At 41.0% G+C, this 25,699-nt stretch overlaps 1 protein-coding gene across 1 annotated transcript; it reads right to left on the bottom strand.

Annotated features, from left to right (window-relative positions):
* Positions 1–590: 590 nt before the first annotated feature.
* nmd3 (NMD3 ribosome export adaptor) lies at positions 591–18,070 on the bottom strand. Its single transcript, XM_056264699.1, has 16 exons — positions 17,967–18,070; positions 17,712–17,757; positions 17,401–17,535; positions 15,017–15,113; positions 14,857–14,937; positions 14,658–14,786; positions 12,120–12,210; positions 11,961–12,039; positions 10,711–10,807; positions 7,658–7,775; positions 3,608–3,753; positions 3,306–3,418; positions 3,148–3,220; positions 1,537–1,643; positions 953–1,023; positions 591–869 (listed from the first exon to the last, which is right to left on the bottom strand). The coding sequence occupies exons 2-16, from the start codon at positions 17,753–17,755 to the stop codon at positions 733–735; spliced, it is 1,518 nt and encodes a 505-aa protein (XP_056120674.1). The 5' UTR covers positions 17,756–17,757; positions 17,967–18,070; the 3' UTR covers positions 591–732.
* Positions 18,071–25,699: the final 7,629 nt, after the last annotated feature.

Consider the following 25,699-nt stretch of genomic DNA (forward strand, 5'->3'; position numbering starts at 1 on the left):
CACCGCAGTAGTTTGAAAAGTGTCTGTCAAATGTCAGCTTGTCCGGTTGCTCCATCCGCACCTTTGTCGAAGTACTTTGAACTTTTGGTGAAAAATAAATGTAACGAAGTTGAATACAATATTTTTATTCTACTCAAGTAAAAAAAAAATTCATAAAATCTACTCAAGTAGTGTAACGAAAGTATTTGTAATTAGTTACTTTCCACCTCTGGGCATATATAAATAAAATTGGTTTAGAGACACTTGTTTCCAAGGCCATTGGGATTAATGGATCAGGCACACAGGACAACAGTGGTAACTGCCACAATTATACTGTGCAATTCCTTCTGTATTGGGTTATCAAAACCCATCAGAGCACTAGGAAAGTTGGAAATAGGAAGTCTCGTGAGAAGCAAGAACGAGCGAGAAACACAAACTGCTTTACGGCAATTGTAAATAATCCTATGATACTGTGTATGATGTATTACCCACTCAGTAGACATAGCTCCACACGATAAAGTTTGCCGGCTCCGATAATAACAAATGCACATAAAAAGCAGGAGGAGGGTGCCGCAAGTGATGCAATGTTTCAGCCACCTGTCATATAGACACAGCCACGGGGTTAAGATGTTTTATTGACTGTGGAACTTCTCAACTGCGCCAGTTTATTAGGAAATACAATTCTCTTGAAGACACTGAGAACTCGTCCTCCACAAGCGTCTGACACCGGCCCTGATGTGTGGTGACGCTAGCTCATGAATCCGTCATCATGTCGGCCCCCTCTCCACCGGTGGCGTCACTCAGGCTCAGCTCCTCCAACATCTCGGCCAGAGAGATCCTGGGAGCGCCGTCATCCTCCGTGTCGCTTTCCACAGGGATCTTTGAAGCATCTGTACAGGGAACATGCCTGATATGAGTACAGTGAGAACATTACTTCAGGAGACGTAGGGTTAGGGCTGACGGGTCTCATCACCTCTGAAGATGTTGACGTTCTTCCTCAGGACCTCATCTTCCTCCAGGTCCTCCAGGAATTCATTGTATTGTCTGTGAGAAACAATCATCATCAGACAGGAAACAAAAGAATAATGGTTGATTTCCATTCTGAATCAAACGTGACGTTTAGAGTATATTTGGAGTTGTGTTGTAGCTCAGATGTATTTCTATACACTTGATCATTTCAACACCACAGGAAAAACTAATTTGCTACTGAACAGACTCCTTTATTTTACTGAATTATATATAAGGTTTAATTAAAATATAACTAGAGAATTTTATTCAATACTTTAAGGCTACATGCCAGTAAATAATTAAGTAAACTAAATGAATTAAATGAAAAACAAAGCAACAGAAGAGAGAGCGCTTCCCGTTTGTCAGCATCTTAAAGTTACTGAAGTTATCAAGACAAGTGATTTTCTCTATTTCCTGTCAATACTGCAGATTCATTTTTAGGCAACACTTTATCATAAGGTAATATAGGTGAATGCATGATCTAACAGTGAACACTCTTAAGCTGACGTGTGGTCGTGTAAATGTGTTAAGGAGCGTGGCGTCTCTGACCTCTCGTCGTCGGTGTCGGCCTCGTCTCTCTCGCGCTCCAGCTCCCTCAGTCGCCACACTCGGTTCCTCGCTCTCCTCATGCGGTCGTAGCTCTTCTTTATCAGCACCTGAACACCACAGCACATGGTCACGCTCACGGGTAATGCACACAGCGGAGCGCTAGCAACGTCACGCTCAGGGAACACAAGAGCTCATGTACATCTTCAATGCAATGCAACTCACTTTGGGTAAAGCATGATAGAGTGACTGAAAACATACGTCATGGTCAGATTTCAAGTGGGTTTTTTTAATATTTTACAGCACATAGTGGAGGTTTCCCTTCTGCTCACAAAAATAAAGTAAAAACAGTTAAATATTACTCCAGTGTAAATCAGCTGTTTTCTGTGTGAGTATATAGTAAAGTGTAATTTATTCCTGTGATCAAAGCTGAATTAGCATCATTACTCCAGTCTTCAGTGTCAGATGATCCTTCAGAAATCACTCTGATAATAATTATGAATGTTTCTTGATCATCAAATCATCATATTAGTGTTGAAAACAGTTGTGCTGCTTCTTACTTCTGTGGAAACCGTCATTTACTTAATTTTTCAGGATCTTTTATGAACAGAACGTTCAATAGAACAGCATTTGTTTGAAATTGAATCTTTTGTACTAACATTATAAATGTTAAGAGTTTGGTTCCAAAACGCAATAGATCCATTTAGATTAATTTGAGTAAAAATGTGTTTTCTTTACCAAGAAAGTGGAAAGATGAAAACAACTATTTTCTGTTTCAAACTTTCACATAGCATTTGTAGGTCATAACAAAAAAATTAAAATCCAGGTTTTGATATTCAAAGATTTATTATAAAAACGGATAATTTTTTCCCCCCAAAATGCAATACATCCATTTAAAAAAAAAAAAAAAAAAAAAAAAAATGCAATTAATCCATTGAATCAATATAAAAGTTTTTTTTTTTCATATTGAAACTGTTGAAAATACACAACAACGTAAGTTTATTAGTATAATATTTTTATTAAGAACTGTAAAGAAGATTGAAAACATTTGTCCTCCTCCCGAGTGCCTCATCTTCTTAATCTCCTCACGTAAATGATTCGATTTCGATGCCTTACGTTTCTTACCCACCGCAGAAACAACCACAGGTTCATCAATGCCGGCAAAATTATTCATTTTTTTGTTTGTTTGTTGATCGAAAAGTACAAAATAGTTAAGAAGAACTAGGAAGCCGGGTGTATTTAAGGCGCTGCCGTTACTGTTTACAGTGCGTGGAATGGTGCGTTGTGATTGGTTGAGAGCGGATATATCGCATTCTGCAGAGAAGGGAGACTGGCGTTTGTCGCGGTTTGGAAAGAAAGGGAGAAAACATGACAGAATAACACGGCGGATATCGCATTTTACTTAAAATTAAAAATTGACTTTTCAATACCAACCAGATACAATACTGATTTTTGCAGTAACTAATTTTTTTTTTTAAATGGCGTTTATCGCGTTTTGGAACCAAACTCTTCATGTCTTTACTGTCACTTTTGATACATTTAATGCATCCTTGATGAATAAAAGTATTAATTTCTTTCTTTTCACATTCTGAGTAGAGTTGTGATGACTCTTACCACATCAGGAACATGGTGAGGGTTCATTTTGTTGAGGAACTCATCGTTGATATTGGCATTGGCAAAATCAAAGCTGAGGTATAAGAGCAAAAGCGTGTTACAGTCCATGTGTCGGCTGTTTTGTGTCTGAAATCAGTGAGGCGCACATGTGAACGCACCCCAGTGCCAGGTCTCCGATGTTCAGCAGGTGACCCAGGAAAGTCCTGCAGTGGTACTGACGACCCGAGTCCATCTCTGACGTCTTCTGGACCCAGACCTCAGCCAGCGTGTGCTGCAAACACACACACACCACTGCATCTTCATGCATTTTTTATTCTATTTACTAACCAAGTCCCTAAATCTTAGTCGTTTTTATATGTGAAATACTCTGTTCACTTCAGTAAGACAACATGCTATAAGCTGAATGGACAGCAGCTTCTTAACACAGGTGTGTGTAGGAGCTTTAACTCCTCAATCGCACCTTATTGGAGGTGAGGCCGGCGCCAGCTCCGAGCCGCTGGTCTCTGATGATGTCGATGTCCATGATGAGGAACTCCTCTAGCTGACGAGGGCTACACAGGCTGTTGAACGGGTGCCGCCAGTACGTGCCTCCGTCCACCTCAGCGACTGGAAACACACATTACACACACATAAATACAGCGCATGTTACTCCAGCCTCAACAGAACTGGCCATAATGCTTAACCACATAGCCATATTTCTGTCATGATCATAACTTAAACTGTGTTTGTTTAGGGGCGGCAGTGGCTCAGTGGTTCATGTGGGTTGTCTACAAACCGGAAGGTTGGTGGTTCAATCACCGGTTCCACCTGACCAAGTGTCGAGGTGTCCTTGAGCAAGACACCTAACCCCGGCTGCTCCCGACGAGCTGGATGGCGCCTTGCATGGCTGCCGTCGCCCGTCGGTGTATGAATGAGTGAGTGAATGGGTGAATGTGAGGCAAATGTAAAGCGCTTTGGTGGCCATTGGGTCTGTGAAAGCGCTATATAAATGCAGTCCATTTACCATTTAACGCATTTGGTCTAGATTAGATGCAAAGCGAGCTCACACACACTTGAATATGTGTGTTTTTAGGCACTCTCCATAGGCGTAATGTTTTTTATACAGTACAAACTGTATATTCTCTCTCTTACACTAACCCTACCCATCACAAAAAAAATAAAAAATTCATATTCATTAATGCATCCTTGCTAAAATAAAGCTTATCTTTTCAAAAGAAGAACATTTTATTGACCCCAAACTGTTGACCGATACTGTACGGATGCATCACTGCTGCATAAATATGGACACATTCATATTTTTAACATAAATACTATAATGGGTCAAACAGAAATGCTCCCATTTAAAGTATAATTTATTAACTTTACAGATTTATCAAGTTCAAATATTTTTTCCCATATAATTCATTTTCAAATTATTTGTTTCCAAATGAGTATAGATGACGTAAAAATAAATATTAATTTAATTTCAGAAATTTTTAGGAATGCGATTTATTATCTTTCAGAAAAAAAAAATCTGCTTTATATCGGCCATTCTGTTTTCTAAGATATTGGCATTGGCTATCAAATTTTTTTTTTTAAATCAAAATCAGTCGACCGCTAGTCTTGTGAATGGAACGAGTATTTTCTAACACTAAGCATTGCTTATGTGCTCAATCCTGGTGAAGTAATGAACAGGCCAGAAGACTGGAGTGACACGCAATACGATCAACAGCGGATTCATTTACATCCGCATTTACTGTACAATGAGCATTTTAATGAGACCAAATGTATTAATATTGGCAACTATAATTGGTATGTATTTGGCTTATTTGTAAAGTACAATAACACTATTATTAGTAGCATCTGTCCTCACAGAAGCCCGGCTGGGTGAACGCATCATAAGAGGAGGAATGGTGTGGTGGTGTAGTGGGGCTGTAGTGGTGGTGGTGTAGTGGGGCTGTATTGGTGGCTGTAGTGGTGGTGGTGTAGTGGTGCTGTAGTAGGGCTGTAGTGGGGCTGTAGTAGGGCTGTAGTGGTGGTGGTGTAGTGGGGCTGTAGTGGGGCTGTAGTGGTGGTGTAGTGGGGCTGTATTGGTGGCTGTAGTGGTGGTGGTGTGGTGGTGGTGTAGTGGTGCTGTAGTGGGGCTGTAGTGGTGCTGTAGTAGGGCTGTAGTGGTGGTGGTGTAGTGGGGCTGTAGTGGTGGTGGTGTAGTGGGGCTGTAGTGGTGGCTGTAGTGGTGGTGGTGTAGTGGTGCTGTAGTAGGGCTGTAGTGGTGCTGTAGTAGGGCTGTAGTGGTGCTGTAGTAGGGCTGTAGTGGTGGTGGTGTAGTGGGGCTGTAGTGGTGGTGGTGTAGTGGGGCTGTAGTGGTGGCTGTAGTGGTGGTGGTGTAGTGGTGCTGTAGTGGTGCTGTAGTAGGGCTGTAGTGGTGCTGTAGTAGGGCTGTAGTGGTGGTGGTGTAGTGGTGCTGTAGTGGGGCTGTAGTGGTGCTGTAGTAGGGCTGTAGTGGTGGTGGTGTAGTGGTGCTGTATTGGTGGCTGTAGTGGTGGTGGTGTAGTGGTGCTGTAGTGGTGCTGTAGTAGGGCTGTAGTGGTGCTGTAGTAGGGCTGTAGTGGTGGTGGTGTAGTGGTGCTGTAGTGGGGCTGTAGTGGTGCTGTAGTAGGGCTGTAGTGGTGGTGGTGTAGTGGGGCTGTAGTGGTGGTGTAGTGGGGCTGTAGTGGTGCTGTAGCGGTGATGTAGTGGGGCTGTAGTGGGGCTGTAGTGGTGCTGTAGTAGGGCTGTAGTGGTGCTGTAGTAGGGCTGTAGTGGTGGTGGTGTAGTGGTGCTGTAGTGGTGCTGTAGTGGTGCTGTAGTAGGGCTGTAGTGGTGGTGGTGTAGTGGGGCTGTAGTGGTGGTGTAGTGGGGCTGTAGTGGGGCTGTAGTGGTGCTGTAGCGGTGGTGTAGTGGGGCTGTAGCGGTGCTGTAGTAGGGCTGTAGTGGTGCTGTAGTAGGGCTGTAGTGGTGGTGGTGTAGTGGGGCTGTATTGGTGGCTGTAGTGGTGGTGGTGTAGTGGTGCTGTAGTGGGGCTGTAGTGGTGCTGTAGTAGGGCTGTAGTGGTGGTGTAGTAGGGCTGTAGTGGTGGTGTAGTGGGGCTGTATTGGTGGCTGTAGTGGTGGTGGTGTAGTGGTGCTGTAGTGGTGCTGTAGTAGGGCTGTAGTGGTGGTGGTGTAGTGGTGCTGTAGTAGGGCTGTAGTGGTGCTGTAGTAGGGCTGTAGTGGTGGTGTAGTGGGGCTGTAGTGGTGGTGGTGTAGTGGTGCTGTAGTAGGGCTGTAGTAGTGCTGTAGTAGGGCTGTAGTGGGGGTGTAGTGGGGCTGTAGTGGTGGTGTAGTGGGGCTGTATTGGTGGTGGTGTAGTGGTGCTGTAGTAGGGCTGTAGTAGTGCTGTAGTAGGGCTGTAGTGGTGGTGGTGTAGTGGTGCTGTAGTGGTGGTGTAGTGGGGCTGTATTGGTGGCTGTAGTGGTGGTGGTGTAGTGGGGCTGTAGTGGTGGTGTAGTGGTGCTGTAGTGGGGGTGTAGTGGGGCTGTATTGGTGGCTGTAGTGGTGGTGGTGTAGTGGGGCTGTAGTGGTGGTGTAGTGGGGCTGTAGTGGTGGTGTAGTGGGGCTGTAGTGGTGGCGGTGTAGTGGTGGTGTAGTGGGGGTGTAGTGGGGCTGTAGTGGTGCTGTAGTGGTGGTGGTGTAGTGGGGCTGTAGTAGGGCTGTAGTGGGGCTGTAGTGGTGGTGGTGTAGTGGGGGTGTAGTGGTGCTGTAGTAGGGCTGTAGTGGTGGTGGTGTAGTGGGGGTGTAGGGCTGTAGTGGTGGTGGTGTAGTGGTGCTGTAGTAGGGCTGTAGTGGGGCTGTAGTGGGGCTGTAGTGGGGCTGTAGTGGGGGTGTAGTGGGGCTGTAGTGGTGCTGTAGTGGTGGTGGTGTAGTGGTGGTGGTGTAGTGGGGCTGTAGTAGGGCTGTAGTGGGGCTGTAGTGGTGGTGGTGTAGTGGGGGTGTAGTGGTGCTGTAGTAGGGCTGTAGTGGTGGTGGTGTAGTGGGGGTGTAGTGGTGCTGTAGTAGGGCTGTAGTGGTGGTGTAGTGGGGGTGTAGTGGGGCTGTAGTGGTGCTGTAGTGGTGCTGTAGTGGTGGTGGTGTAGTGGGGCTGTAGTAGGGCTGTAGTGGGGCTGTAGTGGTGGTGGTGTAGTGGGGGTGTAGTGGTGCTGTAGTAGGGCTGTAGTGGTGGTGGTGTAGTGGGGGTGTAGTGGTGCTGTAGTGGTGCTGTAGTGGTGGTGGTGTAGTGGGGCTGTAGTAGGGCTGTAGTGGGGCTGTAGTGGTGGTGGTGTAGTGGGGGTGTAGTGGTGCTGTAGTAGGGCTGTAGTGGTGGTGGTGTAGTGGGGGTGTAGTGGTGCTGTAGTGGTGCTGTAGTAGGGCTGTAGTGGTGGTGGTGTAGTGGTGCTGTAGTAGGGCTGTAGTGGTGCTGTAGTAGGGCTGTAGTGGTGGTGGTGTAGTGGGGCTGTAGTGGTGCTGTCACTCACCCTGCAGGGTGTTGGGGTCCAGCAGGTGTATGGAGCTGGAGACCCGGATGCACACACACACCTGACCCATGTTACCCAGACTCTGGGCGAGCCGTGGAGACAGACACACCACATTGTCCTGCAACACACACCAAACATACGGGACTCAAGTTATGCACATGTGAAAACCAGTGTGTGTGTGTAGAGCTGGACCTACAGGACAGAAAGACTGGACTGTGAAATATATATACACAGTATATACATGCATGTGTGTGTATTTACAGTATCTCACAAAAGTGAGTACACCCCTCGCATTTCAGCAAACATTTTAATATATCTTCTCAAGGGACAATACTATAGAAATAAAACATCAATGTGCTGCTTGTATAGCAGTATATATATATATATATATTAGTGCTGTCAAACGATTAAAATATTTAATCGCGATAAATCGAATTAATGTCATAGTTAACTCGCGAATTAATCACACATTTTTATCTATTCTAAATGTCTCTTGATTTCTTTTTGTCCCATTATTTTTTCTCATTTTAATGCTCTTATCAACATGGAAAAGTGGATTGGCTTGCTTTGTGCAAATGTTTTTTATTGAAAACAACATTGACAATACTGTGTTCAATTTCACACTAACATTCTCACTTGGAGCAAATAATCTCTCACACAATGTAACACTGTCCATCAATAAAGGGGTGAAAAATACCTGATAAGGTCCTGATATTGACGAGGGGGCGGAGAATTCGCATCAGCTGTGTGTGTGTGTGTGTGTGTGTGTGTGTGTGCTTGGCCATCAAGTGGTGTTTCAGACTGGACGTGCTGCGATGATGATAGCTCAGTTCACAAAGACAAAACACACAGATCACTTTGGTCTCGTCAATGGAACCATTTGGCAACTTTTTAAAAGTAAACTTTCCATTCAGAATCTTATTGGCATCCGTTTCGGCGTCTCGCGCTCGTCATCCACTCAAAACGTAACGTTAACCTACTATTTGGCCGGTTCGCAAACCCAAACTAGTGTGTGCGCGAGCCTGTTGTTTTGTTTCCGGTCTAGCTAGATCTGCTTGCGCTTTCAAAACATCCTCGCGCGGCGCAAGCCATTGAAATGAATGGGTTTCACAGCGCAGCGCCGCACCCTGTTGCAAAAGCATGTGAAAAAAAAACCACAAAGTTTGCTAGGCCAAAAAGACCGTTAATCGCACAATAAAAAAATTAACGCCGTTAAAATGGGTTTGCGTTAACGCCGTTAATAACGCGTTTAACTGACAGCCCTAATACATATATATATATATATATATCAGGGTTCCTGCACACTTTTGAAAGTCAAATTTAAGGCTTTTTAAGACCTTTTTAAGACCTTAAGAAATCAAAATTAATACCATACATTAGGGCTGTGCAGTATTGACAAAAATATATCTTGATATTTTCAACGTTTTGTTGATAATAATTAGATGATATTTTACTGATTGTGTTTTTGTGCTGGTGCCATGGCTGGTTTAGGTCTGTTGTTGACAGCTGACTCACGAAGATATTCATATTTTTCATATTCTATGCAGTGGTCAGTTCACAGCAGTGACAGAAATTAATATTTTAATTAAGGGGCAATATTTGCCACCTTAAATTGATTTTTTCAGGGGCATTTTCACCTATATATGGACATCTTATTTAGAGTTATGCATCACCTTTAATGTCAAATACTATCATTCAAATTAAATTATACAGTAATTATACAATAATACTTAATTATTTAATAATCATACAGTACCACTGTTACAGTCAAATTAAATCATTAAATCAAAATCCATCTTTGCAGTGCAGAGGCGACAGAAGCGGCATCAGAAGTGGCATTAATATATTTACACTCCATTTACAACTGCATAAATAAAGCTGAGATATATATTTTTAAATCAATATTCAATATTTAAATATGAAATGATTTCTAATTTTAACATTTTATTTAAAGGGTACTTTAAATATGAAACCGCAGCGGCAAATCAGTCTTAATAAGTGAGTTGAGGGAGTCATTCATTCAACCGATTCGTTCAAACGGCTGATTCATTCGGGAAAGAAGCAAGTGATTCGTTCAAAACGCGGATTTCAGTCAAGAAATCATCGCTGTGTTGCATTGAGACTCTGCTATGGTTTCATTTTGAAATTATAGTCGGCGAAATAAAGGGAAAACAAACAATATTGTGTCTAAAAAGTAACTCAATGTTAACTTATTGTTAATTTAAGTGTTGTATAACATAAATATCACACTTGGAATTGTGCACGGGAAAACGGCACTCTTTCTGATGTGATATTCTAATATAAGAACATAATATGATATAAATATAAGACAAAAACTAACTTGGGGACATTGCACACATCACGTTACACTGCACACATCACGCAGTGAAAGCACGAGAGACAAATGCGATGTCAGCTCACAGTGCCTCGTACATTGTTAAAACAATGATTACAATATCATAAAAGACAATACACATCGCACACCATACGCACATAAAGAATGAACTTACAACTGAACTGACATTTACGACCTTTCTTCTCCTTCTCTCCTCTCGCGTGCAGGAGACAGACTCGCGAGTGACGCGAAATGTCACGTGAACTAGCAAATCCACAAAGATAGAATAATAAATAAATAAAAATACGTACGCTAATTAGATGGTTTTAATTTGGAAAGCTTTTAGATATGTCTAAGTCAAAGTGTCATCTAAAATTTAAGACCTTTCATAAGTAAAAATAAGACTTTATAAGACTTTTTATGGCCTTAAATTTTAAAAATCTAATTTAAGACTTTTTAAGGATCCGCGGGAACCCTGTATATATATATATATATATATATATACATATACTGTCCTCTGAAAATAACTCAACACAGCCATTATTGAAACTCACAGATTTGATATGGTTAAATTACAGAGGGTGTAGAAAAACTGGCAAAATCTAAAAATGAAGTGCAATATGTTTGTGTAGACAACAGTGTGATTCACAGAACCAGTTGCCATCCCTGCAGACTCATTAAACCAACAGTGGTGTCCATGGATCCAGTGTGATCTCACCTTACACACAGGAACGATCTCCACTGAGAAGGTGCTTTTGTAGTTGTAGGTGTTGGAGTGAACATCATGAGAGATCAGCCGCTGAGACGCCTTCGCCCTGCAGAGACAGCATTACCCGTCAGTTCAGCACACAAGCAGATACAAGCCATCAGCTCTCGCTCAACTCCCAGAATGCTCCACTTCTATCCTGACACACTGAATCTTAGATTTTCAGTGTCAACCACTCATTTGGAATTTAAATCATTGTGCATTTAAAAGGATTAGTTCACTTCAGAATGAAAATGTCCTGACAATTTACTCTCGCCCACGTCATCCAAGATGTTCATGTCTTTCTTTCTTCAGTGGAAAAGAAATGAAGGTTTTTGAGGAACACACTCCAGGGTTTCTCCATATAGTGACTTCAATGGCGTCCAACGGGTCGAAGGTCCAGATGTGAGTTTCAGTGCAGCTTCAAAGTCTCGACACGATCCAGCCGAGGAATAAGAGTCTCATCTAGACAAACCAGCGGACATTTATAACAAAATAAACATTTATATACTTTATAACCACTAATGCTGGTCTTGCACGAGCTGTGATGCGACACACATTACATAATCAGGGTGAAAAGTCAAGCGTGTTTCGGTTCAGAAATGTAGGGTGAAAAACTCCATCTCATTTTGTCCTCCAACTTCAAAATCATCCAACATTGTTTAACTGTTATTTATTTTTTGTAAATGGCGTTTACGCCAATGTACTTACGCCTACGTCACGCTTGACCTTTCAGCGTGATTACGTAATGTGTGTCGCATCACGGCTAATGCAAGACCAGCATTTGTGGTTAAAAGTATATAAATGTGTATTTTGTTATAAATGTCGGCTGATTTGTCTAGATCAGACTCTTATTGCTCGGCTGGATCGTGTCGAGACTTTGAAGCTGCACTGAAACTCACATCTGGACCTTCGACCCGTTGGACCCCATTGAAGTCACTATATGGAGAAAACCCTGGAGTGTGTTCCTCAAAAACCTTCATTTCTTTTCGACTGTAGAAAGAAAGACATGAACATCTTGGATGACGTTGGTGTGAGTAAATTATCAGGCCATTTTAATTCTGAAGTGAACTAATCCGTTAAATTTCATGTGCATTTGCTCATGCTTTTTCAATTATGTGTATCGTGTTTAAACAGCAGACTCAGTAGACTCAAATGCTTATGAACAGAAAACAGTACATGTATTGATTGCATATGACTGAGCTGTGGTGTGTGTGTCCGACCTGCAGGGAACGGTGCACTGAAGGAAGTCCACCATCTTCTGGCCGTGCTGCTTCGAGCCGTAGTAGAAGTCAATGCCCTCTGAAAACATGAAGAAGAGATGAACACAGACGGCCCAGTGACTCATCACGATGCAGCACTGAGGATGATGGGAAACGCACCATGAATCTCCTTGATGCGCACGGTGTTCTGGTGCAGCTTGTGCTTCAAAATCAGCTGCTCCAGGTAGTAGAACGTCTTCTTGTGGACCGTCTGGAGGACAAAAACAAAGGTAAACAGTTTAATAACGAAGACATAGAGATACTTTAACAAAACAAAAAAATGATACTGTCTGAAAGCAGTAGTTAATGGTTCAATGCAGGAAGTCCAGAATGGCATGTAGAGCAGATATCAGACTTCACATCACTGAAGGAGACTACACATGTTCGCAGACTGCGGTCACAATTCAGTTTGCATGTGCTCTTCCTAGCTGTGCACACTAGTTGACTTCATTGGCTGTTTGTGTTTTACACAACGCTCCCTCTCTTTCTTCATGACACCCTACTTTCCATGTGGAAACATTTAACCTAACCACCAATCCTGCTACCGATTTTAATACTACAGATGGGCATTTTTCTAAAATAATATATTCTAATATGCGGGCTCATAAAAATCGAATATTCGTTTTTTATTTAAATGACGTTTAACAAGAAATATGGTATATTTTAAGTTTACGTCACCTTTTCAGAACAAGCTTATGGTTAGGCATAGCTTACGATATATCTTAAGGTTTTATTTTAGTTGAAAACAAACAATATGTTTTTAAACACAAATATATAAAGAACAGAAGCATCTAAGCTCAAGCAGCGCGAACGGGAAAAAAAGAGCTAATAAAGCAGATTACGACAGTTATCGTACAGAACGCACACTCGAGTCAGCATGATTACTGGCATGAGGTTGGTATGACGTTCGATATTCGCGTATTTAGGGACCGTCTCTACAGGTACATACGACATTGGTATAAACGTTTCTAACTTCAATACCATTTGAAGACAATAACTTGGTCATAACACCAACTGTAAAGTGTTCAGGTGTCAGGTATGATGCACACCTTTCAGATGTTTGATATGCATGACAATAAACTCATGAAGGAGTGCAGTGGGAAGACTCACTCCCAGTCACACTGCATCTAGATGCTACAGGCAGCGTCACGTCACGCATCGCCAACCAAACCAAAAGGATCCTCTACTGTGCCCTTGTTCTCCCTGGAAAGGGGAAGGATAAGCCACCCAATCCTGTCTCTGAGTTCATATCAAATGAGCCCTCCACACCAACTCTCACGTTCTGGCAGATGGAGACACTGGGACAACCGGGCCAGACAACGACACCGAGGGTCCACCCGGTCGAGGCCGATTTTATCTGGGCACTCATTGGTAGTGTCCTCCTGGCCTTCAATAAAGAAAGTCTCATCCTGTAAAGGAATATGCCACCTTTCACACAGCGCACTGATCCCGGGAAATTGACGTTTTGCTAGAGTGCCTTCTGTGTGGACGCAAACACGTCCCGGGATCGATGGCGGGATGGGGACCTAGTAACACTGCCGGGATCAGTCCCGGAACTGATGTTCCTGTGTGAACAAAAGCCAGGACCAATGCCGTAAGGGGCGTGTCGTAGTGATGATACACGTGCCATCGCACCGAGAATGGACTCGTCTTCATGCAGTAATGACGAAGAGGAGTTATCACATCCTAACTTCACAGGACGTGTGTGAACCATAGACTGTAAAAAATATGGACAAAGCGTCTGTGACGTCACCCATAGACTTTCTGAAGAACGGTTTTGAGGCTGTTTATGGGGGGTATGGGCCTCGCCATCTTGGAAAATCTTACGATATTTCAAATACAAATGTTCAGAAAGGATACAGAGGTGTTATGATGTGTTGTGTCAGATCATGGCCGAGACGTCAAATTTCAGGAATTCCACTCGGCGCAGCCCGTTATCAGCTGTCAATCACGCGCTTATTTGTCATACATTTTATATATAAATACGATCTAAACTACCGAGTTAGAAAAAAACTCACCCCCCTCACAGTTGTCAGGCACTCGGGACCTATCCAAAAATACAATAAAAGTCCATGGGACCAACATGTAAACATATAAATTTATGCTGTGAAAATAGACATTTTAACATGCGGTCTATGGATATTTGCTCCCTTTTGGGACCTCCCTCTAGCGGATTCTCGATGTATTGCAGTTTTTCGCACTTCCGGGTGGGCTTCATTTTTCAGATTAGAATGTTGCAGCTTGGTGTGAACGAACGCACTCACAGATTCTGGAAAATAAAGAGGCGTACCGACAGATAAAATAAAAACATGATTGTGATAGCCTATATGATTTGTCTGATGTCTTCAAGCTGTCATGTTTACCAGGTTTACTCTGGTAATGGATAGCAATGTCTGCCTTATACCGTGATCAGATTCAACAAGTTATTTCAAACACTCGCTGCTGTCTGAAAGTGAGTTGAGCTAAAAGGAGTGTAAAGTCTTCAGTGCTGATGTTAGCTGGTACACCGACAGTGGAAACACGGCGAATGATTCAGAGTTTGGACAGTTGGTGGATCTCCTCCTGATATTAAAAACGAGTGTCATCCTGGAACGGCCTATTCTGCAGTATTAACGATCGGGGCCCATGGGTTTGAGAGTTGATGTGAACCTCACGCACCTTCTGCCTGACTTGCACCACAGCCTTCCAGAAGTCCTTGGCCTCGACTCGATGGCAGTCCTCGCACATCTGATGCAGGATGACGAACTCCACCACGAACACCTGCTGCAGGATGGCCCCGTTCAGGACCTGCGGGACACGCACTCGCTGAAACACGGCTCTGGCTGAGTTATTCGGGATATTCACACAGATACTGTACCTCTTTCTGGATGGTCAGCTTCAACTTGATGCGTTTAGAGTGGGGTTCTGTCCACAAGAAGCCAGCGTCAATGAGCCTCACCTGGGTGGGAATGAAACACAAGGTGAACTCGGCATCAACTGCAGCTGTTCCTGCCGTGGTGAACGTGTAAGTCCCCAACCTTAGTCATGGAGGCCTTCAGCTTCTTCAGGCAGAGAGCCAGCAGCTCCCTGGACTCCAGCGCGCACTGCATCCAGGTGCCCGGAGGCTGCAGGTACCTGCAAACACAGGAAAACACTACTTACACACACACAGGGCCCAAAAACATAGTTTTGTCACACCTGCCAATAGTCGGTGACCATAAATATTTTTTACCGGCCATGAAACCAACATTTTCGATACCACTGAAAATCCACAATTCTCTATTTCAATTTCCGATACCACAGCTAAAACCTCTAGCCTAACTAACATAAATGTAACACATTTTTAAAGACTAGTAGACATTCAGTAATTAAATAAGAACAAATAATCAAATTACAAGCAAAAGCACAAATAACTAAAATATAACAAAGACACAAATGAAATGAAATGCTTTTCAGGGTTTTTAGGGAGGTCTGACAGTAGTTCTCAAGTACAGAAATGTAATAAAGTAAGCAAATGTAAAATAACACTGCATAGTCCTCACTGTACAAGTTAAACATCCTTATCAATTAATCCTTATTAAAGTTTAAAAAGTTGTTCAGTCAACAGCAGTGTGATTTGTCCTTTGATGAACATTAAAAACAGACACAGACAGTAGCAGGAATATTAGGATGCTGTCACTTTAAGAGTGAATGCACTGATCCAATATGCTGATACACATGCGTTTACTTTCACAACTGTTCACGTTCACTTAAGACGAAACCTACTATGTTTACTGGGATACTCACTATTTTTGGACAATTTTATGTGAATTTGTCCGCTTAAGTCCAAGACGACGTGAAAGAGAGCTCAGTTTATTATCATTAGATGTGCGCACACACAAAACTCAGCGCACAAGGATCGGTTTTTAATTGAATTGAGACCCCAAGAATTTATTTGAAATGTGGGATTCCAAAAAAATTCCCCTAATATTTATTTACACACATTTACATTTCTGATGATGATTTTTAATTTTATTTAAGTATGTGTAACATTGTCTTAATGTTTAAAAGGAATATGTGATTTCAGTGTTTTATTTTTGTTAAATTTAGAATAAATGTTAACACAAAAGTTATAGATTGGACATCATGATTTGTCCTCAGATATCAGGCACAAATGTCTGTCATGTAATTCACGTGCTGATGCGCTGTTCTGACGTGTGCTTTCTGAGCGCATACACCCGAAGCACACGGGCACTAAAAGCCGTCTAACAGCGTCTGTTTACTGGACTACATTATAAGTTATCTTTCGAGTCTTATTGCGCTACTATTGTCAAATACACACAAGGTTTACATAAACAAAGTTGGTTATGTCTAAAGTGAAAGCAAACAGAAAAAAAAAGAGAGAAAATCTGCTTGTCAAATGCGTGTATATTAGACGCGTCGCGTGCAGCTCTTAAAGCGACAGTAGCCAGTTAGTAAACAAGCTGCCTCTTGTCCTTAAAGAGATAGTTCACCCAAAAATAAAATTCTGTCATTATTTACTCACTCTAATGTTGTTCCAAACCTGTATTAATTTCTTTCTTCTGTTGAAAATAAAAGTTATTTGGAAGAATGTGGCTAACCAAACAGTTGCTGGTCCCCATTGACTTCCATAGTAGGAAAACATATATACTATGGAAGTCACTGGAGTACAGCAACTGTTTGGTTAGCCACATTCTTCCAAATAACTTTTATTTTCAACAGAAGAAAGAAACTTATTCGGGTTTAAAACAACTTGAGAGAGTAAATGATGACAATTAAAATGTTTGGGAGAACTATCCCTTTAATGTTAATAAAACAACAAAACACAAAGAGGAAATCACTCACTGCTCTTGACTGAGAACTTTAGTAGTAGCTTTAATAATAATCAATGTATAATTTATACAGTGAAGTCTATGTTGTGTTTTATTTTCGTATTTGTTCATTTAGCCTAATTACTTTCTTCAATGCTACTGTTAAATACCCCTAGCTGAAAAAATAAAGCACTGTTTATTTCATTTGTATATTAAGTTGTGTATGCTTAATGTGTATCTTTGTTCCTAATTCTTAATAACAAATAAAATAATGATAAAGATTTTTATCTTCGCCACTTTGGCCTAAATGTCTGCCATTCTTTTTTCTTTTGTTACCTATAAGGCTTTTTTTTTAAATAGGGACATTAGTTTGGCTGTAATGCTCAGTCACTTGCAAAATAGTAAAACCAACATGAAAAAGAATCGTGATAAAATCGTGATTTTCCTGAAAAAAAATCGTGATATGATATTTTTGCCATATCGCCCACCCCTAATCTAAAGGAATGGTTCACCCAAAAACTTAAACTCTGCCATCATTTACGCCTAATGTCATCCCATTTCTCCGTCGGGAGTTTATTTCTCCGCTGTGAAGGCAAAGCCTGGTGTCGTACCGTTCACACTGCCTGCAGAAGTGGACTGAGACCTGTTTGGGAATGCCCTCGGAGATGTCCACTTGAGTCCTCAGGCAGGACACACACATGTTGGCAGGGTTTGGAGGAATGGGAACACCACATGTACAGCAGAGACTGCAGAGAAGAGAGAGAACTTCTCAAACAGGCTTGACGTTGGACAGTCCCAATTTAAGGAGCGTCTCTAAAGTTACACACATTTGTACACACGTTTCTCACTTCAACACTATTATAAGGTGTCGATATCACAGCACTATTCATGACATGTGAAGAATGACACGTGTAATACTCACATATTGCCGTGGCTGCTCGATGGCGGGGCCTGCATGTACTCCATGACTACAACAACAGAGAAATCACTTTAATAGACCAAAACTCTGCTCGGCTCTGCTGTCATGCATACAGCTTAAAATATAGATGACAGTATTATCTTCCCTATTGCGTCTCCGTGTCCGTCACTGTACCATGGTACTACCACAGTGCTGTTTAGAAGGGCGACTATCAGTATAAACCGCTAACTAGCACACAAACACTAAGTCAATACTCACTGTGTTGGAGAATCAGCGCTAAACAATTCAATAAATTACATCAATATTTCCTCGCGAACATCACATGAACATACACATGTGTCGGCGACTGCTGATGACGTCACTCAGAAGGACAGGACCCAGAGAGCTGCCCGTCATAGGCCTGAATGTAAATCTTTCTTTTACTGTCTATGATGGTAAATGCGAGTAACACTGGCACCGCGTTTTTTGAGCTGGAAGTGGAAAATGTCATTAGAAGGAAAACAAATGTTATAATTAAATTAGGGGAAGTTTCATATACACAAGAAGAAATGCTCAGGATCCAAGCCAAATTCTATTCATTTTCTTCGGAGACTAAGGATTATTGCGCCAAACTGGAGAACATTGTCAATAAGAAAGCAAAAAAGTGTTTGTATTTGGATGTATTAAGATGTGAATTCTGTATAATATATTGTAAACTACTAAAGTTCGTTGGATAACATGGGTGGGGGGGGGGGGGGGGGTGGGGGGGGGGGGGGGGTGGGTGGGGGGGGGGGGGGGGGGGGGGACTGGAGGTGGCCAATACCAAAATAAAACAAAAACTGGCCCCGCTGCATGATCAAATTAATCATGTGTCAAAGAACTTGATGAAATGAACACATAGAGCTCACATCAAACCCCAGTATTCTCCCAGTATCAGCACTGGAACCGCTTAAGTTTCATAACTTTACATTTAACTGAACCTGTAGACTAGGCCTACTATAGCGCTGCTTTTGTACTTTTGACTGAACTGTTTGTTTGTGTTTATTTTATGTTGTACAAACCTCTTATACTTTTATAATGGCTTATATTGTTTATCTAAATATTATTTTTTCAATAAATAATATTATATATAAATACCCAGCTAACACAGTACGTTGTGACGACGTTGTCAGTTAGTCGTCATTTGGTCAGTGTGACATTACTTTATGGCAACGTTGTGAGGACGTCGTGGAAAAGTTCAATTTTTTATAATCTTGGCTAACGTTCCAGAAACGTCGTGGGCACGTCCTCAAAAGACGTCGCTAGTTTATCCCATGTAAAACGTTGTAAAGACGTGGTCAACTGGTCACCAGATAATTTAATAAAATCTTTGATGAATTAATTACATGTCCCATATAATATCCACATGGCATGTATCACTAGGATAATACTTTGAGACGTACTCATCATGCTCTTGCGACGTACCACAATAACGTCGCCACGACGATTATGGGAATCACAAAGTTACGTTGCTGGAACATTATGTGGTACGTCGCTACGACGAATATGGGCCGGTCCTGTTACGTCTTCACAACGTAACTGTGTTAGCTGGGTAACGTGCTGTATTTGGTATTGAGAAAGGGCCCGTTGTAATTGTGATTTCAACATCAGTGAACATTACATTACACCGTTAGATGGCAGCACAGAGTCAGGATCAGACCTTTATATTGAAAGGGGCTGAATAAAAGGAAACAAGGCCATTTTTCTTACTTCAAACAACACCTTATAAGACGCGCTCACATTGACTAGCGCTGAGAAATCCCCTTAACTGTTAAAAGGACAAAGATAACCTCAGTGGACATTCAAACATGATCTTGTGATTATAAATATAAGATTGACCTGAAGAGCATCAGCTAGACGCAGGTAAAGCACTCGTTTAATTGACCTCTCTCTCATAATCATCCACATAGTGCAATAATCTTCAATGAAACGACTCAGTGTTCCTTCATTACTAGGCAAGGCAAGGCAAGTTTATTTATATAGCACATTTCATACACAATGGCAATTCAAAGTGCTTTACATAGAAGAAATTAAAATAATCAAAACAAATAAGAATAATTAAAACAGTTTAGAATAAAAAAATCAAATAAAGTTGTACTGGTCCACCCCTATCTGAGATGGAAGAGATTGAGCCGGTTTACGGTGCTTTACTAGTTATAAAGTGATGTTTTATAGTTAGTAACGGAGGCTTGGGCTCAACTGTGAACTGTTAATAGGCGGCTGCATTTATGGGAAAAAAACACCTAACCCTAAAAAAATTCTAACAAAAGGTTTCTCAGCTGTTTTTTGTTGTATTAGTTGTCCCTAATAACATACTAAAAGTTTACCAAAGTTTGACCACTAGAAAGGTGTAATTTTCAAGATGGCGTCCAAGATGGTCAGGAAGCCCTTAAAATATCCTAACTCCTTCATTATTTGACCTAGCCAAGTAATATTGGTGTCTAACCCCATGTTTTCTGGGTCTATGAATCCATTGGACTTGTTTAAATTGCACTGACATGATTACAAACTTATGGAATACATGATTTTGTGAGATTACTGTAAGGTTTTTATCTGGGGTGAACCTGAGATGTAGGCCGATTTAGCCTATGTCATGTAACTCCTACTCAGTACGTGTTTTTAGACACATACCCTTTTTTGCTAAAACACAGACTTGGCATTCAGTGTAAAAGTTATTGCACCCAAAAGTTACTTAAATTGGATTTGTATAACTTTGATCATAAAAAACTCTGAATTAGCCCGAACAGAGGCCTGTGTGTGAACCCTCTAAAATGGTCACTCATTTCAATTTGAATAAGGTAATAGATATGTAATGCATCCTCTATAGATGTTTTTGAGTATAAAGGTGGCATTATACTAAACCCAACAAAACTAAATTCACAATTTTCAGCAATTGACATTGTTGAATTCGAGTATTATGGCCGGGATCTACATGCTGCTGACTGTGTTTACCACCACTTATGCAGTAGTAGTTTTCGTAACGGATATAACATACCGGTACAGTTCCAGAAAGACCTAGAGGCAAAGCGCAGAAAGTCTGGCCGGCCCAAAAATGAAGATCAGGAGCAGGCATTCATTAAAGTTTGCTCTTCCCTCGAGAGTAATGATGAGGAACAGTTAACAATTACACATCTTTGAGACAAAATGAAGGAATCTCTGACAAACCCAGATTCTGAACCATATGGAAATCAATACCTCAAGAGATAATTGAGGGAACAGTACCAGGACAATGTACATTTCACTGCAAGGGAAGGCCTCCATGACGTAGTGACAATGAGAGAGAAGACATCACAAATACTATGATCTTATTTCAGTGAACAAGAAAAGGATGAGGAATCCCAGAAACATGCTATCATTCAAACAGCTGCGCGATTGATAATAAGTGATATCAAGTCCAATGTCCCATCCGTTACGGATCAGTATCCGAGCACAAAGTCACTTGAGCTTGACTCTGCCCTTTCGTTTGTTCCTGAGACTCTCCGTACACTTTTGAATGGTCTTTTTGTGGGTAAGGAGATGTTGTGAACTTTTTCTTCTAAAGTGTAGGAAACTCAGAAGCGAAGATCAGGAGACTTGGTGGTATCTTCAGCAGGATTCTTTATTGAGAAACACGAGCTGTTGGTAGCTGCAATCATTCGTCATATCTATACTAAGGCATTATATATTGTAGTTTATATACCTTTCAAGGGGGAAGGATTACATAGTGGTGGAGACACTCTGAAACAAAGCATGTAAATAAAGTACAGGATTCAGCTTGTTACCGGAAATTCCCCAGCCCTGATCTCATCAGCATAACAGTGTCATGTATAGATGGTGATCCAATCAGCCTGATTAGATCACTCAAACCTTAACATTATCATAGAGACAAAGGCCCAGCTGTACTTTGAGAAGTGACAAAAGGTTAAAAGTTAATTCTTGTAACCTGTGATGGTTACAGAGACAAGCCGAAAAGTTGCAGGAATTGGACAGGCAATTGTCCAGGCAGCACGACCACGTGCTGTGGTAGCTCCATTACAACTTGGCCTTGCAGTGCAGGCACATCATATGTATCGGTCACAATTCCTGGTGGATACCCTTAATGGAATGGGATTTGCTTCATCATACAAGGAAGTTTTGCGTTTTGAAAAGAATGCAGCAGATTCAGTTGCCCCAGATATGTTAGCGGATGACATAGATTTGCTGGACATGGCACTTCTTTTTGCTGGGGACAATGTTGACCACAACATCCTTACAATTGATGGTAAGGGGACCTTCCACGGAATGGGAACCATAGCAGCAATCACTCCAGGGCGAAAAAAGGACTGTATCATTCCAAGGAGACACATTACCAACCTAGATTTTGCAGTGCAAAGTAAAATCCCAGTCATCGAATATAGCTTTGCGAAACATGTGCGCCAAACCATTGTGTTCAATGACTTCCCAGCACTGATCAACTGTGACAGAACAGTTGATGTCCTGTGGGTGTTCTCACTGAACTTCAAACAACAAACCCCAGGGTGGCATGGAATGATGCATATCATTCATCAAGGGATGTGATACAACTTCACGCATTTTTAGTGTTGGCAAACAGACAGCATTCCAGAAACTTGTGAATGGTGAATCAACCATCCAGTCCTGTGCAAATGTGTTTCTGCTCCCACATCAAGCAAGGAATGTCATAGAGGACTATGGGACCAAGGCAACGGCAGTGTTGTTTGGCGGAAAGAGTACTGATTCACTTGCCTCTTTGCGCTACAACCTTTTTAGCAAGAAAATCGTTACGGCCAAATAATTTGTTACCCCAGAACGTCTGCCTCCAACTGAGTCCTCAACCAAATACCACTGCCAAAGAGTTTACTTCCAGATCATGGTGTGGATTGAAAAGGAAGGTGACATGAACACAGTGGATCGGGGATGGAAACTGGTGGACAACCGGTTCCTGACAGTTATGACCAGTAAGACTGCTGCCCCAGAAAGCCTCGTGCAGATGATCCACTGTAATTGCACAACTGCCTGCCGAACACAACGGTCCAGTTGCAGGGCATATGGACTCTCATGCATGCCTGCTTGTCGACCATGTCAAGTTGGGAATTGTGAGAATCACTATAATCAACCTCTAGAGAAAACTAGAATGCAGGTTTAAAATAAACATCATCATCACATTTCCTTTTAATGTGCCATTATTCTATTAGCTTATAAAACTCTCCAATTATCATCAACGAATGCTTCTGGCTGGGGGACTTATTTACAAGCATCATTTCTCGCCACACAATTGTTTTCTTTGAATAACTGTGATATTCTAGCCTGGCTAACGTCAGACCAAGTCTCATTGAGATTGAGACGTGGTCTGGGAACCACATGTTCATTTTCTCGTATTTGAGGCGTGGTTTACGAATGCCCAGAGCCGTTTATTGGGTGCTACGAATGTCTATCAAATGCGCCTGTACGTAGTTCATAGCCAATCGTTTCAATTATACCAGATGACGTATGTAGAGCGACAGAAATTAGACGAGGAAGAAGACGATGGGTCAGAGATTTATTTGCGTTCTAAACTACTTAGAACAATATCCAAAGCTGCATCGAAAGATAACTTCGCGTTTGCTGCTATGTTTGATCCATAGGTATAAACAAACTGCTTCGGTGTGCCGCATAGACGTCATCATCGTCTTGCTGCTCCCTCCCCGTTCTGTGATTGGTCCAAAGGCAGTATGGGGAAACCCAGGCTAGTAATATTCTACATAAGAGGAAATCCTTGTTTCTTGAACACTGGTTCAGTAATGGAGTGATGTTAGTGAACCAGATGTTTGACAATGATGGTCATTTATTTAACGACTCTGTTTTTATTTCAATATACCAATTTCCAGTATCTAGGAAATAATTTAATCTAGTTTTCAAGGCCATCTCTTTGGAAATGTGCTTTTCAGAAACAATAATAGTGGCTCAATGATTTCTGTTGGTCCCCCTAGACCAGAATCCACTGTGATTGGTTCTGCTAGTTTCTCTGTAAGTCCAATTACAAAATTAGGTCTTTATTTTTTTATACCTTGTTACCTCTTTTCCATCCATCTATCTTATAGGAACAACATTTTTGATGATATTAAGTGGTCGTTTGTCTGTTCACTCCCTCAGATATTTTTCTTAACAAATAAAATCAAAGAAATATCTTATAAAATTATTTACAGGTGTTTTTTTTTTGCAGAAATGTAGAAGCAACATTGATACACCCTGCTCTTTTTGTGAAGTCTCTTCTGACACTGTGAGCCATTTGTTTTGGGACTGTCCTTTTGCTCCGTCTTTCTGGAATATCAAAGTTCTTTACATGCACCCTGATAAATAAAAACAAAAAATATAGTCAAGTTTTCCCAAGAGACCATCGATATAGCATATTTGTTTTTTTATGAATTTAATTAAAATCATATTTTTAAAAAGATCCATTTCAAACTTTTAATGCTTATACACTATGAAATAAATTTAGCAAAACATTCACAGTCTCATTCTGATCACTGAACACACCTGTCAAACGCTGGTGTGTGAGAGAGAGAAAGAGAGAAATACTCTGGGTTCTTTTCAACTTTAAATGGTCAATATGGACATCTATGTGATAGGAGCTACTTCAACCCTGGTGAAAATGTAAGATGATTTTATTTTTATCTAAATCTAACATAATTGGTACAGTAAATTTGTCAAATATTTATTTTAAATGAACAGAATGCTTTTCAACTTCAGTAATTTAGTAAGATTTTAAATGAACAACATGCTTTTCAACTTTAGTTAAATTAGGAGACTATTTATATATTTTAATTTATACACTTTTAAAGGAACACAATGCTTTTCAACTGTTGTGTAAGATATTTCTCAATGGGCTCAGGAACGTGTCACAAAAACAGATACCAGGCCAGCCACACGCTGGTGTGACAGAGAGAAAAGACTTCAAGGGAAAACACTTGTGGTTTTTTTTCAACCATGGTGAAACAGTAAGATGATTTTATTTTTGTTTAATTTATATACTTTTAATTGAACAGCATGGTTTTTCAACTTGAGTCAGTGTCAAATATTTGCGAATGACTAAATGTAAATTTTATAACCATTTCATTTAAATTTAAATGAACAACATGCTTTTTCAACTTCTGTGTGAGATAAAACACACACACGCTCCCTATGTTTTTTGAGACAGTGCAAGGTCATTCATACATTTTTAACTGTTTGCAATTTTTTTGTGGCTTCATTTTATTTAAACTTTTTGTGTGAGATTTTATTTTATATTCTTTTAAAGAACAGAATACTTGTGACTGATAAACTTTTACAGTTTTTTCTTATCACTTTCTCACACACACACACACACACACCTGCTATGATAAGCTTAGGCATAGCGAGGGGATGCGCTGAAAAAATAACTATCACATCACTTTGTAACTGTAACATAAAAGGCCAATACATCTCAAACTAACTTCAAACGATTAAACAAACTGTCATCATCCATCATTTTGACAGAAAGTTTAACAGTAAAAACAGTAAAACCATGTTTGTGAACCAAACTTACTTTATAACGCAAGTCGAGTGTTTTAAATAATCTTCTGTGATCTGATTTGGCTTCAGATAAAAAAAAATCCGACAGAAAATTTATTATTTATAGTGTTCTGCACGATGATGAAAGCACTATATCGATTAGCATTACATTTTAAATATAATCTATTATTATGAAATACCTGGCATGGCTTGAAGAACACAGGTAACTCAAATATCATTCAGTCATGTTTACTGTCTTCAAAACATCTTTATCTGCATGTTACAGTGATCTCTGTCAGCTCCTTTCTGTATCAGTGACGTCCTGGAATGTCACATGACTATGGGTCTTCTTCATGATCCATATATGGACTATTATTGTGCGTACAGCGCCCCCAGGCTATTGGTATGAATTCAAAACACAGCACATCTCAATAAGAAGCGATCATAATGATTACATCGACGCATTTGGGTATAAATTCAATAAATAT

This window comes from Rhinichthys klamathensis, unplaced genomic scaffold (assembly GCF_029890125.1).
Source record: "Rhinichthys klamathensis goyatoka isolate OS25496 unplaced genomic scaffold, OSU_Roscu_1.1 h1tg000223l_1, whole genome shotgun sequence".
Lineage (NCBI taxonomy): Eukaryota > Metazoa > Chordata > Actinopteri > Cypriniformes > Leuciscidae > Rhinichthys > Rhinichthys klamathensis.